This window comes from Brachycentrus maculatus, unplaced genomic scaffold, assembly GCF_059751285.1.
Source record: "Brachycentrus maculatus isolate JH-2025_06_01 unplaced genomic scaffold, ASM5975128v1 h1tg000589l, whole genome shotgun sequence".
Classification (NCBI taxonomy): Eukaryota; Metazoa; Arthropoda; class Insecta; order Trichoptera; family Brachycentridae; genus Brachycentrus; species Brachycentrus maculatus.
Genome location: NW_028281329.1, coordinates 1,673,363 through 1,692,311, shown reverse-complemented (window position 1 = coordinate 1,692,311; position 18,949 = coordinate 1,673,363). Strand labels below are relative to the sequence as shown.

Here is an 18,949-nt window from a genome sequence, read left to right as displayed (position 1 = left end):
ATTGATGCTTTTGCATATTTTAATACTTCTGAGCCATAATTTTGCAAGGATTATGAGATTATGGATAATTAAGAGATTATGTTGCAACATCAAACTAAAAGTATGATATAAGTAAAGAGGTTGGTTACTTAGCGTTTGTTTACACCCCCATAATGAAGTAATTAGTACATTTGTCTACCATGCTGGAGGTCTCATATTCGATTCCCAGGGAGGTGAAAATTAATAATGTTTTCTCACCCTGGATTGATACCAGAAGAGCAGGACTGATAACCTTGCCTTCATTATATTTAAAAAAAAAAACAATTTAACATCACTTCAATTTAATGCAGTGACCTATGGACCATTGGATGGGGATTGATATCAGTATTAGTTACTTTTTATGTAGTTTCGTGAAACAGTAGAGAGCTTTAACATATTGAATAACTGGACTTCGCATGATTTTTCTCCGTAATTTTATTACACAATTATATTGCTTTTTACGTACGATTGAGAAAACACAAGAAATTTTAGTTATATTATTCGTGGGTACTTCGTGAACATAACGTTTCCGTATAGAATGAATTTAATTAAAATTTTATATGAAAGGCGAAGCGAGATGATGGATGATGCGATGTTAAGATGTTGAGATGAAGCCAAGAAGCTTATATGACAGGGAAAGGTGGCGTAACGTAGGTGAGGTCTGCTCACAATAATATTAACTTTAAAAAGATAAATACTATATTTACAACATTTTGAGTGTGTCCAAATACTTGTTCACAAATCTGGATTATCTCCAATCCATTACTATTATTTATAATTATTGGAGATAATCCAGATTTATGAAAAAGTATTTGGACACACTCAAAATGTTGTAAATAAATCATCTGGTCAAATTATAAGCTTAAATAATAAAAATGAAAATGATGTTTTCTGGCCTTTCTCATGTGTGCGATTATAATCCAGGATTCGGACCTCGCATACTGATATAAGAGTTTCTGCTCAATAAAAAGCTTATTTTCATCTCACCAATAGATGTCTTAAGTGAAGTTCTAGTGATTCGAGAACAATATTCCGAAATTGGTTCATATATATAGAACTTCCAAGAATTTGCGTAGTGTGGTTGTCAATAATGTGTAGAATTGATGAATGTTACACGTGTGTAAAGTAATCACTTAAACCAGCCTATGACGGTCGTCAGCCCCGTAAATGCCCAGACTTCCATATTCTTCTTCATCTTTGATGAGATGCAAAATAAAATAATATTAAATACCATATTGTTTATATATATCATCGGGCCGGTCCAACTTTTTAAAATGCTTTTTGTTTTAATTTTCCCCAGATTGTCTGTTACTACACCAACTGGTCACAGTACAGAACCAAGATTGGCAAGTTCCTTCCAGAAGACATCCACCCCGACCTTTGCACCCACGTCATCTTTGCGTTTGGTTGGTTGAAGAAAGGACGTCTGAGCTCTTTCGAAACTAACGATGAGACGAAGGATGGAAAGACTGGACTCTATGACAGAATCAATGCCTTGAAGAAAGCCAATCCCAAATTGAAGGTTCTTCTTGCCATCGGTAAGTTTAAAAGATATACTTAATTACATATTTGCGTGTTAATAAAAAATCAAAATAACAGCGTTGAGATGGTTTGGATACGTGGAAATAATAAATGACGAAAGAGTAGTAAAATAAGTTTATGGGGCAAATTTTGTTGGGAACGGGTGTAGAAGGCAAAGGGAAATTTGCATGATCAAGGATTTTGAATACTCGAAAGGAGTCAGGTCAGGATTCAGAATAATCGGCGGACATTTATGAGAATATGCATAAATGTGGAAGAGGTGAAAAATGTTCGCGAAGATTGAGAGTTGTGACATACATTATTTCCTTTTGGAAAAGCCGTATAATGGTTAGTTCGTTGGTCAGTTTATTCATATTTTAACTGTGTTTATTTTTTCGTAAATACCGCGTATTGATAACAATTATGAGAAGATATATGAATGTGGAAGAGGCGAAGAATTTTCGCAAATACAGAGTTTACATTTAGACCTGAAATTGGAAGCTTAGCTTCCGAAACTAAACTCAAGTGATGAAAAAACAAGTATTTTCTTAAATAATTTCAACGTGTCCTACAGCAAAGTAAATGTCGAAACAATAAATAAAACAAAGGCAGAGTGTTGTGGCGTTTTATTATCTCTGCCCACCTCTGCGGTGAGGCGGCGTGATGGTTAGTTAGTTAGCTGCTTCCTTAAAAAAACAGCATCTTAATAATAATCATAAGGATGAGCTCATCAAAATTTTGCATTTCGTAACCATATGGAGTTGAAAAAAATTACTGTTTATTGATATCACCAAATTTCTCCTTGAAACTGTCATCATATTTTCACGTGAATTACTCAATACGACAATCGCTTCTCTATCTACCATTCGATTATGGTTGCAATTTCACACGCATGTGGAAACTATTCAGTCTTTTCCCACACTTTCTAAGTTCTCAATTTTCCGATACAAAACATCTAAATACAATCCCACATTAATTATGCTATCGGGGGCGCGAAATGGAGGCAGCGCTAATTGCGAAACTCTTCTCACCACGATTTACAACGATCAAACCATTGTTTTCTCTATCTTGTCACCCGCATTGAACGTAGTTTCGTTTTATAATTTGCCCCTAATCGCTTATTTCTAGTAAGTCTGATTTTCCATATAATTATTTTCACACTTTTTTGTTCTGGTTTGCATTTGATCAAGTGTGAATAAATGATTTTTCATAGTTTTCTAGGACTCAAAATATTTATTTCCAATCAAAGATATTTCACAATATTTCTTTTAAAAAAAAGCGGATTCATTGAAGTAAACTGTTTGGGTAAAAAAATAAAGATAATATGACTTATTTTACATAAAAAAACTTTTATATGATTTCTTTCAACAACGATTTTTCCTATAGCTCATGCATATTTTTTTTTATAAATTACTGACATCAATCATGAGTGGAACAGTGAATAGTACAAGAAAGACAGTTTGTGACCTCTGCAAATGAACTAGACTTTAATTTACCTTATCATGAAAGAATATCACTTTAATTTTTTACTTTTATCTTAAAAAAACATGTAAAAAATGCGTTTTTTAGTTTCGCTACATTAAAAAAAGATACTAGTTATAATTCGATTTGATATCTTCACATATGAAAATAAAGTCGAAATATTTAATTTGCCACATTCTTAAAATTGGTCAGATCATTATTTACTGTTTGATTAATCTTTATTACACGGGATTTTGATGATAAATTATATTATCTATTCGGCGATTTCATAATATCTAAATTTCCTTCAAATTTCAATGATATCTGATTATTACTTTCTCTATTTCGATAGACAATCGATAGAAAAATATATTTGATTTTCTAATTTTGCACACCTGACCACAGTCTGCGGCCTTTGACTTTTGTGCCAATCAAATACGTTTTTTTCGGTATTGGTCAGCCAGATTGAGATTTTATGGTTTAACTTTTCTAATTTACCTTGCATTTCAAATGACGTAAATGAGCAAGCTTTCAAATTAACATTCTCATCACTATGACGCAACTAGGAATAGACATTGAGTATTTTATTCGAGCGTGGAAGCGACGGAGATGCTATTACTCCGGTGCATTGGACTCTGAAATTGATTGCATTTTATTACATTGTTTATACATAAAGTAAATTGTACAGTTACTTTGGGATTTCGTTTTTATTTTATTATAAATGTGGTTAGCGTAAAGATGTATTTAATTACGAAACCTAATCAAATAGTAGATTTACAATACAATACAAAACAAACCATGTTATGAATCTAATTGTAAAAATTTCAAATCAGAGTTTTGGAAAACGTAAAAAGGTTTAAAAAATAATGAAATATTAACAAAAGGAAATAAAATACAATAAAACGGAATCACCAATTTATATGACTTTTAATTTCTTCAAGAAATTCATTAATATACATAACATTTATACTCATCGGACATATGTCAATAACCTCCTATTATAGAAAGTATAAGGTGGTAAATCGATGAGATAATTGATTCATCAATCGATCGTTTACACTATATATAATATATTATTATAATTTAACTATTTTTTCATAGGTGGGTGGTCTTTCGGAACCCAGAAGTTCAAAGATATGTCCACCAGCCGATACGCGAGACAGACCTTTATCTTCTCTGCCATTCCCTTCCTCAGGGATAGAAACTTCGATGGTCTGGATATAGATTGGGAGTACCCCAAAGGTGGAGATGATAAGAAGAACTACGTGCTGCTCCTTAAAGGTAAGAATCTCAAAATATTATCATAGTAAGGTAGTTCTTTTTCATTCACATTGTCTTTACGCAAAAATATGAAAATTTCTACTTCAATCGCGAATAAATACCGTTTGTTTGGATGAGAGCAACGTTCTTTATACGTTAATTTTGTACTCATGCGTTACCGATATTTTCAAAAACAAATGCCGTTTAAAATGCTGACAAATATTGCTTTTGGTATCAGATAACTTTAAGGGACCTTAAAGCTTTGATATTTGAACAGATACAGTTTTAGACCATAATTAATAAAAGGTTTCCGAACTCCGAAACATATAAAGCGATCAGGTATGTACTAATGTTTTCAATGTAACATGAATGCACATACTCATACTGGCAATTTTAAATTTGAAACAGAAAGTATTCAAATTTAAGTATGTAGTTTAAAGTTTCCGAGTGTTACAACAGTTATTTTTTGTAAAATAACTGTTGTAGTTGAATTTTGTTATAACATATTTTTAAATATTTGGTTACCTCGAATCTATGAGACTTTATGAAATATTTTTTGGTTAATAATTTCATTGTGTCAAAAGGGATTTATGATTATTTTCTAATAGAAAATATCGAATGCTTGTAATATTTGATACATATCCCGGTGGATTTTTTTATTGGTTCTTTTACATAATTTCAATTTAAATGTAGCAGGTTTTATTTTAATTTTAAAACATATAATTGCAATATGGTGTCTGGATTTTATACCAATGGGTAGCCACAATCGATAAAACTGCAATCAATAACACATATATTATATGTCATTAAAATTTATGAACCTTTACTTAAAAAAAATCAAAATTATATACCTACAATCTTTAATTTTTTATTTATACATTACCAATCCTGGAGAAAGTAAAAATTATGTAATACACGGGTACTCTCTAATTAAATATTGTATTTAAAAAATAAAAATGTAAATACACGCAGAAAATTGATAGACAAAGCACTTGTGTGACTAGTGTCCAATAGACGTTTATTTAGAAATTTATGGCATCTTCATAATTGGCAGATGTATCGATAAGTTACGTACAGTAAATAACACGAATCTCTATCGTTAATAAACTTGAATTATTATTATTGTTATAACATCATTTGGAGAAACTTTCACATGTCGATTCTTTAATTTTCCAATCAACTTTACTCAAGCATTTTTCAATTAAATAGTGCGAAGAAAGCCTCTTAAACTCATAATACTCCTTTTTTATCCGTTGATGCAAAATATACAAACATTTTTTTTATTCAATAATGTTTTAGAGTCCATTCTTCCTAAATTTTAAGCATTAATTTGACGCAAAGGATACAAACAATAAAATATTACTATTTTTCAAGCATGTTCCAATTTAAGAACGAGAAATTTCGATTAATAAATAAGGTTATTGAAGAGTTCGTTCTTCATCAATTTCTTAAATTTAAAACTTAAAATGGACACAAAAGAAACAAAAAAATAATATCAATGTTTTTGAAACAGGTTATTTTTTAAGAATTAGAATATAAAATTATTCAATAATGTTTTTGAGACTTTTTTTTTATTTTCAGTTATAATTTCAGTTTTCATTATATTTACACACATATAGACACTTGAATCCCATGAGGTTTAAATATTAAATATCGGTCAATATATATTTAGTATTTAGTGGCGTGAGAAATTACCACCCGAATTCACGGAAGATTTATATTGGCAAAGTACGCAAGTTACCAAACCACCCTGTCACCAATATCCAATTACCAAATTTACGAGGTCCGGGAGTTGAGAGAAATACGTTAGTTGAATCAGTTCGACCCCAGCGATCCGGTTTAATTGATGCCGCTCTACATAACATACAAACCTACTAGTATACTGTTGAATTACATACTTGATACTTTGACGTACAATAGTACACAGTGTTATGAAAAAAATGATACCAAATCATATTAAAGTTTTGAAAATTAAATTGTATTAGAAAAATATAAATCTTTTTTTAACTTATATTTTTTCATAAATAAAATTTTAATATGATCATTGTCTAAAAAAGCGTGTTGTCAAAAAAAAAATCTTTTTTTGCTCTTAATTCTCAAGGTTCCTTATGCTGACCTTACAATTATCATAAAAGTATTAAAATTCAATGTGATAAAGCGAATTAACGTATTTTTGTCTTGCTTAAATACCATTCTCAAAAAAATCTTAGGAATTTTATTTTCATTTAATTTTTGCTAGCGGCATCTTTAAATAATAAAATAATTACTTGTTTAATTTACAGTTTTATATTTATTTGTAACCAGCCACACCATTTTTTATTCGATCGTAAAAAAATAATTAAATTATGAAAATATGTAGTTTAAAATATTACTTAATACTACTTTGTTTTTACCACTTCTTATTGGTACTTTTCTCCAACCTATTTCGGCATGAACCTTGTCATCATCAGGGTTAAACAAATTCGTGTTATATTCATGTGTAAGTTCGCGACAGCATTTATGGTTGATATGAGAAATAAAATTTAAGCAGAGACCGTTTTTTTTCTTGTGAATGATAATTTGGACACACTCAAAATCTTATAAAGTTTAATATTCGTGTAGCGCAGTTTTTGTTTTAAATAATCTTCTTATTTCGAAAACATTAAATAATATCTACCTAAAATTAGAGATAAAAATTTTAGAATAACGAAAATAAAATTACTTAAATATAATTAAAATAATGTATATTTTTGTGTCTATCTGTACAAGTCCGTACGACACTATGGGGTATAGTACGAGAGGTCTGCAGGCTATCGGCTAATTGAATCTGAACTCCAATATTCAGATAAACGAAGATTTACTATGTGCAGGTAACGTTAAATGGTGGACGGAATAAGACATTTTATAACATCGCTTTTGCAAACAATCTTCTCGAGGAAAGAAAATTTCATTTATACATTTGAAAAATCAAAACTAATTTTAAATGATAATGGCATTAATTTAATACATGTACTCATAAATGTACTTTTAAAAGCCAAATATAGCAAATGGGGAAATAGTTTATTTTAAAATAAATCATTTCAAAAAAATTGTACGTTCATTTGCAAAATATTAAATTATTTGCTGTGATACTGCCCTTTAGTGTGCTATCGCATTATATTATTTTAGCCTTGGTATAGAAAAAGATAGTGAAGTATTTGACAAAAATGGCACTGCATAAATTATACATTTTTGAAATGATTATTCGCCTCAATAGTGTTGTGAAAGCGTTATAATCTACCGTACTGGAGGTCTTGGGCTCGATTCCCAAGAGGGTCAAAATAAATTTAAGTGATTTTTCACTCTACTATTTATTCAATATTACCCTGGACTGGAACTTGAGGCGCAGGGCTGATCACCTTTCTTCCATACATTCAACGATCAAGATAACACTGCTTACATACGATCCAGTACTCTATGTATCATTGAGTGCTAGGTTAAGAAGAATGTAAAAAAAGATTACATGTTTGGGTTTCTGAAAAAAAGTTTAAATAAGAAATGTAGAGTAGTTTTCTCGTGTAATAATTGTCAAATTACATGGTTTTACAAAAACGATTTAATAACACAGATCTTTATTTTGAACCCAACAAAAACATCAGGTCATTTGCGAAGTACCAAATATATTTTCCGTTAATAGATTTAAAAAATATATATTATTGGCTATTTTTATTATTTATGAATCGAGTACACCTCTGTTTAAATAATACTTTTAAATGTCTTTATCTTATTCTAAAAGCTCCCGCTAATAGTTCTCATTCATCTCTTTGAAATTTGAAATTCTCTCGATTCCATAGTTCACAAGCTCTAAGCTTTGTGGTCTTTGTAACGATAGTTTACTGGTGAAATTGCAGGTGAACTTTCGTATATGATCAGAACTCGGCGACGATGGTTCCGGGATTAAAAATACCTTTATCTGGAAGCTCCTCTCTCTCAGTTCAATTTATCTCAGGTTTATCTCGAGAGAACGTTGAAAACAGACCTCCATTGAGATCTCAAAGCATAAACGTAGGTTAGTCTCGTTTTAAATTTTTACAAATAAATCTTATCACCACTTGCAAACTCATTTTATTTGTTAAATTAAGAATATTCCTCTGTGTAATAAAATGTACTATAATTAGAATTTCTAAAGCGGAGGGCTGATCACCTATCCTTCATATGTTGACGATCAAGAAAACACTGCGTTTATATGATTCAGTGCTCTATGCACTACTGAGGTGCGGATAATGGTTTGAAAAATTGATAAATTGAAGTAAATTTAAAATTAAAGTATTTTAAATCGCTATGTACCTACCATGTTTAAGTGTTCCGTTTGAAACAAAAACGCCTTCAATACAATTTCATTCGAGCAATCAAGAATCTAATCTCCTAAAATTATTCACCAATTGCTTTGAAATTTGAACACAACTTACAATCTTTTAAGCACATATTTTTTTGTAAAAGAATATATATACATAATTTTAATTTTTCATTCATTTGAAACATCTGAAGTAATTTACCGATAGTTTTAAAATTTTGACACAATGTTGCATTAAAATAAGTGCGTATTTTCATATTACTTTCTTTCTCATTTAACCTACTGGTTTTTCTATAAGGCGCTCAATAGCACCCAACTGGAGTTACTCCATAGTATAAAATACTTTTCGCGGGATATTTGCATTATTGGTCTGAAACATTTTTTCCATATATAGACAACTATAATTAGAGTTTACTTGAAATGACTTTACGACGATAACGCATGGCTGAATTCTGATAGCAACTTGAAAAGTAACTAACTGTAGGATTTTACGTATAGTTCACGATTTTTAAATTAATTGACAATAAACACAATTTCTTGTGAATAGGAAAGAAAAATGTTCTATAAACGTGGAATATTTGTACAAAAATCCTTGTAAAATTTTTACTTAAATAACACATGTAATAAATTATTTGAAATATGTTTAGTATAACTTATGGGTTTAAATTATAATAATATTGATTAAACCTTGAAACAATCTGTTATTATTGCATAATGTTTCCGTATTGAGTATTCATTTAAATATTAATCTTATTGAGATTGTTGTGTTAAGTAAAAAAACTAAATTCCCTAATAATAAATATAAATAACGTCAATAAACGATAATATCGAATATAATGCAAGGCCAGTTGAAAACCATTCGGCTAGTTTTTATAACTATAAATATAAACATACGATAAAGTTATAAATTCTTTAGATTTGGTTACGTTAGTTGAAAAATACACCCAAATAATTCATCATCGTGATATTTAAAAAAAATATATAAAATACATCATAGATATTTTGTGATACTTTACAACTATCAAGCCTTAATATCTTTTAGAAAAACAATACTAAAAGAATTTTTACATTATGCTTCAAACTGTTCGCTGTTTATCAATAAAAAATCCAATAAAATGTTATGACATCTTTTATTTATAAAAATTATACTGCTCAGTACTTTTATTGCGTATTTGATACATTATGGAAAAAGACACATAAACATTAAATGTGTTAATAATACCACAGTTAAATACCTAAATTATATATTGGGTAAAAATTATATTTAAATGTAGTCTAACAAACTAATATTGTATTTCAAAGTTATTTGAAATACAATATTTTTAAAAAATCTAAAAAACTAATTTTGAACAAGAATAAACGAATTCGCGCAACGAATATGTTTGCACTAGAATTGTGATTTATATTTTGGACTTTAAGATTTTAATTATAAAATTTAAAAAATTAAGCTTGTTAAATACATTTATTTAATCAGTATTTTATATACATACCTATCTATATTATAGTATTAAAGGTTTAACTCGATAATTTATTGGTTCTCAATATAAGCCGACAGACAGGTGGACTAGCATAGAATACCTTTAGTTGCCAAATCCTGGTTAAAAGAACTATGAAGGAAATTTACATATTTCAATGTCAAAGTTTACTGGTTTTGCAGCAAATCGTTTCATCCCCAAGATTAATCTTTAAAATTCCACGAAACCATCATTGAAAACGTTTTGAGAACCATATCAAATGGGACTTTAGTGATATTAATTATTTTAAGTATTGAGTAACAAGTAAGGAAGAAATTTTCTCAACTTATTGTTAAAAAAAAATAATCGGCAAATTCAATAATCTTAATTAATTAAAAAATCTAATTTGAAACGTTTTTGTGTTACTTTTTTAGAGCTTTTTTACAGAATTCAAGATTGGAATATACCATTCTTTTATTTGTTGAAAAGGTATAGCTATAAAAATAGCAATATTCTGTTTTCATCATAAGTATGAGATTTTTTTTTAAATGTAGACAATATGTGATATCCGCCTCCGTAGTGTAATGGTCAGCACGCACGGCTACAGTTCTGGAGGTCCCGGGTTCGATTCCCAGGGGGGATCAAATAAATGTAAGTGATTTTTTCACTATAATATTTATTCAATATTACCATGGACTGGTACCTGAAGCGTAGGGCTAATCACCTTTCCTTCGTGTGTTAACGATCAAGATAACATTGTATTTATAATGCAGTGCCCTATGTACCATTGGGGTGCAGGTAAGGGTTTGAATTGAAAAATAGAATACAATATGTATAAAGAAGTAAAAATGACTTTTTAAATAATGTTTTTATATATTCATGTTTTTAAATTAAATATTAATATCACTCTATCATAAATTCAACAATACAAAATAAGTTAACTTCATGCGACAAAAGCAAATAAAACCAATTCGTGAACTGAAAAAATAACGAATATTCGGCTTGAGCATTTTCCTGGCACAAAGTAAACACAAGTTACCCACCTTCATAAATAAAATATTTGCGCATACAAACATACTGGTCCGGCAGATAGTTCGGTAGCAACCCTTACATTTTCAGTTTTCAGCGCCGGGGCTGATTCATGGCCCAGCCGTGACCGTCGGAAGTAGGAAGGGGTTGAAGTCGGAAATAACTTCCGATATCACTATTTGAGTGGGTTTATGGCGAACATAACTCTTCTGGTCGAGAAATTTTAAATCAATTTCTGTATTTTGAATTACTTTAAAAATTATAGTAACTGAATTTTTATTTTTATTTTAAAATGCATCAGAATAACTGCGAATTTCAACCTGATAGAAATCAGAAAAGTCAGTTTTATTTTTCTAAAACCACGTTAAAATATAAATAATACTTCAAGTGTTATGAAATATGTTGACTCATGAATAAATTTAAATATTTATTCGAAGAGAAAGAATAAAAGGAGAAAATATTTTTTGTAAATAGAAAGAATGAAAGGAGATTTCGTGATGTACCTGTCTCTTCGTCAAGACAATGATACACCATTTAAAAAAAAGTTTAAAAATAAGACAATATATTTTTGTATATAGTGAATACCCTGAAGGACGCAGACCCCCAGGCAGACCTCCAAATAGGTGGAAAGACAGCTGGGAGTTAACATCTCAAGGCAACAAACGGAGTTAACAAACGGAGGCACAAACAGATCCTTAGGATCTAGAAAAAGAAGAAGAAGAAAGATAGAATATATAGTGAACACGAATCTTGGATTTAAAAAAAGACAACGATTTTAGACAACGATTTGTTAAGAGAAATGAAATTAACCGTCATTGTAATACATTGTCAATACTCGTATACCGAGTCAGTGAGTACAAAAAGACAGCACGAAAACAGAAAAGGAATCCTTATCTTCTTATTAGTATTCGCGACTCTATGTCTCCAATAAAGTTTTTATTTTTCATATTCTCTGCTCTCAAAAGCTTCTCAAGCTTAAATAATTTATCAATTTGACAACGTAAAAACGAAAAACTATGGAGATAAATTACGACACGTTTCTTTAATCCCTTTTCGAGAGCAATTCTCACAAAAATACTTATTTTTGAATCTATCACGTTTGCAACTAAAATACTTAAAACTTTTCGTATTCATTTTGACTTCATTTCACGTGAGTCAAAACATTTTTTCCCGTGATTTATGGCATCTTTCTTCATACTCATCATACGTCAAAAACAGAAAACTGCACTACTTTCTTTCCAATATAGTTTTTCTTCTTCTGACTACCCGAACCTATGACAAATAGGGCGTTGCACTTGATCGTTTTAAAGCAATCATTAATTATGTAAAGATAACGAGATCAATCCGGTGTGTCAGGTACCTAGTCAAATAAATATGACTGTTTAAAAAAACGTTTATTTTGATTCCTTGGAAATCGAGCCCAAGACCGCACGGCAACTAAACGAAATAACCTCAACTTTTACATTTTTAAGGTGAAAGTTTATTCTAAGGTTCAGAGTTTTTTAGGAAAATGTTGGCGGAAATAGAAATATTGCCATATTTTTATTTTCCAGTGACATTGTAGTACTCTTGACTTTATGAGTTTCCTCCTCTAAATCTCTAGTGACTCTCCACTGGAGTAATCGCGTATTGGATTCCAGAAATTTGGCAGAGCCATTCGAAGCAATATTTTGTTTGAAGTGCAAACATTGTACGATCAAAATGATGCTGCGGTCTAAAAAAGTTTTAAGTGCATACATATTACTGTTTGACTTTATTTCTTGATACTACTTCTTTTACTACTGAACTTTATCCGCTCCTAATGGTGCATAGGGTACTGCGTCAACTTGGTGCAATGTTTATTTAATCGTTTATTATATGAAAGCAAGGGTCTTGCGGTTAAGGTAGGTACTTGTTCAGGGTAATATTTTAGTGAAAAAACGCTTATTTATTTTGAAGTATTCAGGGAATCGAACACAAAAACTTCATTAAGGTAGCCAACGTGCTAACCTGATTGTAAAAAATCTAAAGATAAAACACTTAATTTTTCATTATTTTCTATAAAATAAGATGATATTAATTAGTGTAGTATAAAGAGGGTTATTTTCTCCCGTACCTAATGAAAAATAGTAAGTTTTAAAAAATTGCTGCAAACTGATTAAAATTTATCAAAATCCCAATATAAATATGAAACTTATGAAGTTCAGCAACTTTTGTTTTATTTTTAGATGAAATTCATTGAATCGTCTATTTTTATAAACACCATTAATACGATTTTAATTTCAGAATTACTTTCTAAATACTACTATTTCTTAAAATCTATTGTCGTATTTTGATGCATTCTTCATCAACTTAAAAATGATGCGGAACGAATCGAAACACGTGTCATAATAGCTTTTAAGAAATAGTGGTCTTTACCAGGTAAAACAAACTAACTAACTAACTAACAGGGGAAGGCAGAGAGAATAGAACGCCACACCACTCTGTCCTTGTAAACATTCTTTGCCTCTACCACGTTCATGCATCTCCTCATACATACCCGCCGATTGTTTCGACTCCTAACCTGACTTTCAAGTATTTGGCATACTTGATCGTGACAAATTTTTCGCGGTCTTCCTCTGCTCCTTTTTCCAATTACATTCGCCTCATAAATTTGTTATACCGTTCTTTCCTCACTCATTCTTTCTACACGTCCAAACCATCTCATTTTATAAAGTTTGTAAAACGTGCCAAAAAGTCTCTGCGAAAAATATTCAAAAAATTAAAATAATTTTTCATTCTTCTTTTGTTCGTGGATTCAAACTTCTTGTTTACGCTGCTTTTCTGTAGAGGATGAGGTATTTGAATGGTATTCAATATCGGATTTTGTTTTCTTTCTTTCAAATCACGTTAGTGGAAGTGTGTCATGGTCAACGGATCCCCTGTGAGGACCGTAACGACTAGGCAATACAGGTGCATTCGACCAAACAACCATTAAAAGCAGTATAACATTTATGCAAATGGAAGCATATTACCTTTTTACTAGGTGTAACAACAATGCGAACGGAATAATGGCTTCTAAACCTCGGTCCTCTAAATACCTAGCTATTTTATTATTATTAACGTTCTGCGTTTATTTATGTCCGCCTCCGTAGTGTAATGGTCAGCACGCTCGGCTACCGTTCTGGAGGTCCCGGGTGCGATTCCCAGGGGGGGCAAATAAATACAAGTGATTTTTTCACTCTAATATTTATTCCATATTACCCTGGACTGGTACCTGAAACGGAAGGCTGATCACCTTTCCTTCATGTGTTAACGATCGAGATAACACTGCGTTTATATGATGCAGTGCCCTATGCACCATCAGGATAAAGGTTTGAATTTTTTTATTTACAACCGTTTGAGTTTGTCCAAATACTTCTTCACAAATCTGGATTTCTCCATTAAATCTCCTTCTTCTTCTTCTTCTTTGTCTTCTTCTTCTTCACCTTCTTCTTCTTCATCTTGTTGCAGGCCGTGTGGCCTGTTTTTAAGAGGGATTAATTAGCCTCCTGCAATGTTGATTCCCAGCTATCGATCCATCTCTTTGGTTTTCTGCCCGGGAGTCGTCTACCATAGGGTTGGCCGTACATTTCGATGTGGGGGGGGAGTCTGGATGGTTCCATTCTCCTCACATCCATTATATAATTGGAGTTATTTGTTACTATAGGAGTTATTATCTTCAAGTAAAGGAGTAATTTGTCATTTTATTTTTTTGACATCTCAACATGGATGAAAGTCTATATGAAAGTCTGAAATATGAAAGTCTGGGCATTTACGGGTCGCATTTACAGCCTATGACGGTCGTAAGCCTCGTCAATGGCCAGACCTCCATACTCATCTTCATCTATGTTGAGATGTCAAAAAAATGTTATATATTTACATCATACATTATTGAGTACGTTTATTTTAATACTAGCTCTACTCAGCCATACTTTTTTATGGGTTAGTTAAGCTAAATGAAAAAGAAAAAAGGAAAGCATGCGTTTCGTATACGTATGATTAAATTCACGATGCTTGTAGGTGTACAATAATTCAGCGACTCTTATTTTCCGTTAAAATTTTTATTTTCAGTCCATATATTTCTGTTACTTTCAACAGATGGCGCTGCCATTGCAGTAAAAGATTTGTCTTAAAAACATGTTCTAACCTATCACTCGCAACGTTTTGTCAACATTTTTATAGGAAAAGCCCAGAAAACATATTTTTTTGAGGATTGTCAGAAGGAGAAATTATTAAGATAATGAAGGTGAATATTAAAAATATACCATGAACTTCCAGACTAATTGAAAATGAATTATTGATGCCATACAGTATTTTAGGTCTTTTTAAAATATGGTTTACTTACCGAATTTTTTAAAGAAGTACAGTTCAATTTATTTAATAATAATAAAATAATAAAACCCTTATCCGTACCCTAATGGTGCATAGGGCACTGCGTCGTATAAACGCAGTGTTATCTTGATGGTTTACACATGAAGGAAAGGTGTCAGCCCTCCGCTTCAGGTACCAGTCCAGGGTTATATTGAATAAATATGAAATATGTGAAAAAATCACTTGGGAATCGAACCCGGCACCTCCAGAACAGTAGCCGAGCGTGCTGACCATTACACTACGGAGGCAGAAAGATTAATTAAATTCGTGGTAAAAAACTTCGTTTTTTTATCTCTCCATTAACCAAATTAAAAGCTCGTTACTATCCTAAAAATTATGCATTAGTATTACAGAAAAACATAGGTATACCAGCGGATAGGCTGTTTGCTAAGGTAGCTTAATTTCTTAACTTTGGCTGCATTCCAAATCTCATGATATGTTTTTTTAATACCTTTTTAGTTCCTTATTATCGTTGAAAAGTTACTCTTCCAGATCATGAACAAATTAGGGTCTGCGTTTTTTTCCCTTTATTTTAATTTAAGATTATCTTGGCGGTTATTTACGGTACTTTAGGGAGACGTTTATCATTTGAGGGATGATATAAGTTAATTATGGAAATAAAATTGTTCAAGGAGTTGAATAGAATAGAAATGAATAATATCGCAATGACGTGTTAATAAAGATTGAAAAAAAACTTTATAACATTTTGAGTGTGTCCAAATACTTGTTTACAAATCTGGATTATTTGTAAAAGGAATTATTTTTTACATTAATTTTTTGTCATATTATAAGCTTAAATAAATTTAAAATCATGTTTACAAGCGTTTTTCAACTATGTGAATAATCCAGGATTCGGATCTCACATACAAATGAAAAGAGTCTGGTTAATGAAAGCTTTCCTCATCCCAACATACTATATATGGCTGTTCTGAACTCGTACATACTCTATTATGAGTTACATCAATATATCTAGAAGTTTCAAGAATTTTTGTATTGTGGTTGTAACCATGAGTAAAATTGGTAAATGTTACACGTGTGTAAAGTGATAACTTACGACCGTTAAAAGCCTATAACGGTCGCAAGCCTTGTAAATACCCAAACTTCCATATTCTTCTTCGTCTATGTTGAGAAGCCAAAAAACAATGTAAAAAAACTTTAAATGTGTTTTTAAAAAGTGTCCACTTTGACCTATATCCGCACCTTATAATGCGTAGAGCAAAATGTTTACGTGAAAATCGATATTCACTTGATTGTTTATTATATGATAAAGTATGTAAGTCCTACGCTCCAGATTCTTCTGGAGAATATGTTTAATCGTAAGTAAAGGAACTCCAAGTGAAAGAAATAAATACATATAGAAAATAATCGTGGTTTTATAGCATAAATGTTTAAAATACAATAAATTCAGTATATGAATATTGAATATTATTTTTATTATTCGGTTAATGAACCAATCACGTTTTCGTTTTTATTATTTGTCCTTCAACAGAAATCATTCCTACCATTCTTACTTCGAACGTTCACTTTTAGCTAAATCACAGGTTCTCCAAATTCAGACAAACATTGCCGTGAATTTACTTCAACCGTTCGTAAAATAAAGAAAACACTTTAATATTTTTGAAACACGTATTTTTTCGTATCATATAGGTATAGGTCTATATATCTGGATAAAGGCCAATCGTATCTGGGTATAAGCTAATGGAAAAATTGCAAGATTTTTTTAAAATGTTAAAATATAACGCCTTGAGTATTTTAATTTCACCATGACTTTTTATCTTTATCTGCATCTAATAGTGCATAGGGCACTACATCATCGTTTTTTTTTTTACATGAAGGCAAGGTTGATTGATCCAGCGTTTCACCTACCATTTAAGAATACTATTTCATACATATTTATTCAAAATCTCATTTATTAATTTGATTTCCGCTGGAAATCCAACATTGAATTCCTAACAAGGTGGCTAAACGCGTTAACCATACACCCACACGTATAAATAGACAGGTAGATTTTTTAAATTGCTATGATTTGTAATTTTTTGGTGTAATGCAATTCCACTTAAAAGCTTTTCTAGGTAATTGAAGACGGCTTAAATTATTCTATCATGATTTATTTTTTTAATATCGGAAAATCAAATCAACACGAAACAAATGCTTAAGTTAAATAAAACAAAACGTCTACTCATATTTTAGTAGAAAAAGCGAAAAATAAGATCGTAATTAATTACTTAATTTAATAGTTTTGTTAAACTTCGTGAAACGTGTTTTTACGAGATACACAAAGATTTAAAAAATAACAATAGAAAATGTGACCAAGTTGTAAAATTTATCAAAAGCGTTGCTAAACTGTTTTATCGTCTAAAACAAAATAAATCGATGCCAAATCGTGGCTCAAGTAACTCGAAATAATAAATGACGATCTTATTAAAGTTGGCAATAACGGAATAATGATGATACTTCGTGATTCTCTTCTCTAATGACGAGACATGTTACGAAATAAGGCTGTACTTGGTGTAAAATTATATTATAATAACAAAACAACCAGCAATATTTAAAACTATGAGGCTCTGTGGCTTATAATTATAGAAGACCGTTATTTAGTAGTACCTACATTCTATATTCATTCATTATATTTATTCGCATTCGTGGAAGCCTGGGCGTAACAGACATTGAAGGAAGGTAGAAGAAAGACAATTGAGATAGTATGGGCATATAGGACGAAGAGAACCCGAACATGTATTTAACCGGGCAATAGAAAAGTACTTTCCTCAAAAAATATCTAGAGGAAGACCAAAGAATACATGGGTGATGCAAAAAGATAACATGATTCGAAGGCATGGCCTAGATGATGTTGTCCAGGACAGAAGGACCTATGACCTGAGGATGAGGAGAGCTGACCCTAGCAGTCTACAGGAACAATAAGCCAGGAAGAAGAAGACATTCTTTATTCACCTCTCTACAGTGCAGAAATGTGTATAAAATAATCGTTTTTTTAACCTCTTGTTACGGCTAAATTTATTTAAATGGTAAAAACCTTTTTTTTTATTCTTTATATTATTGCTCTTATATTGAAGTTGTCTTTTGTAGCCCCAATCCAGAAATAATAAGGAAGTTAAGGGAGTCTAAGATAACTATCTGATGATGGAAATTTTCTCAATACGTTCACGACATGCTCTTGTACTGCCATTTAATTTATTGATTACTCATATATAATGACAAGACCATTTTCGTTTTTAACAATCTAATACGTAAGATATCAAAATTACGTATGCTTACCATATATCGCCATATGTACAATATCCTCTAACTGCGTAAATTAAAATAAAGATATTTTTAATTTTATTTATGTAATCGTTTTTGTTTGATAACACACTTCATTCATCGTTCAATTTGTGAAATACTACTTTAAGATACTACTTCATGAATCCCAGATTTGGAATAATATGACCCCGTGATAATCATTTTATCACCAGGGCATATATTTGACGAAGTGGTATTAAGGTTTAAAGTTTACAATGCTTTTCAT

General features: G+C 30.9%; 1 protein-coding gene across 1 annotated transcript in view; it reads left to right on the top strand.

Moving 5' to 3' along the window:
- The window catches only part of Cht7 (chitinase 7), a 130,342-nt gene that overhangs the window by 83,887 nt on the left and 27,506 nt on the right, over positions 1-18,949 (top strand). Inside the window, exons 5-6 of the mRNA XM_088273549.1 lie at positions 1,319-1,556; positions 4,102-4,281. Coding sequence (XP_088129675.1) covers positions 1,319-1,556; positions 4,102-4,281 — 418 coding nt within the window. The remainder of the gene's footprint in view (positions 1-1,318; positions 1,557-4,101; positions 4,282-18,949) is intronic.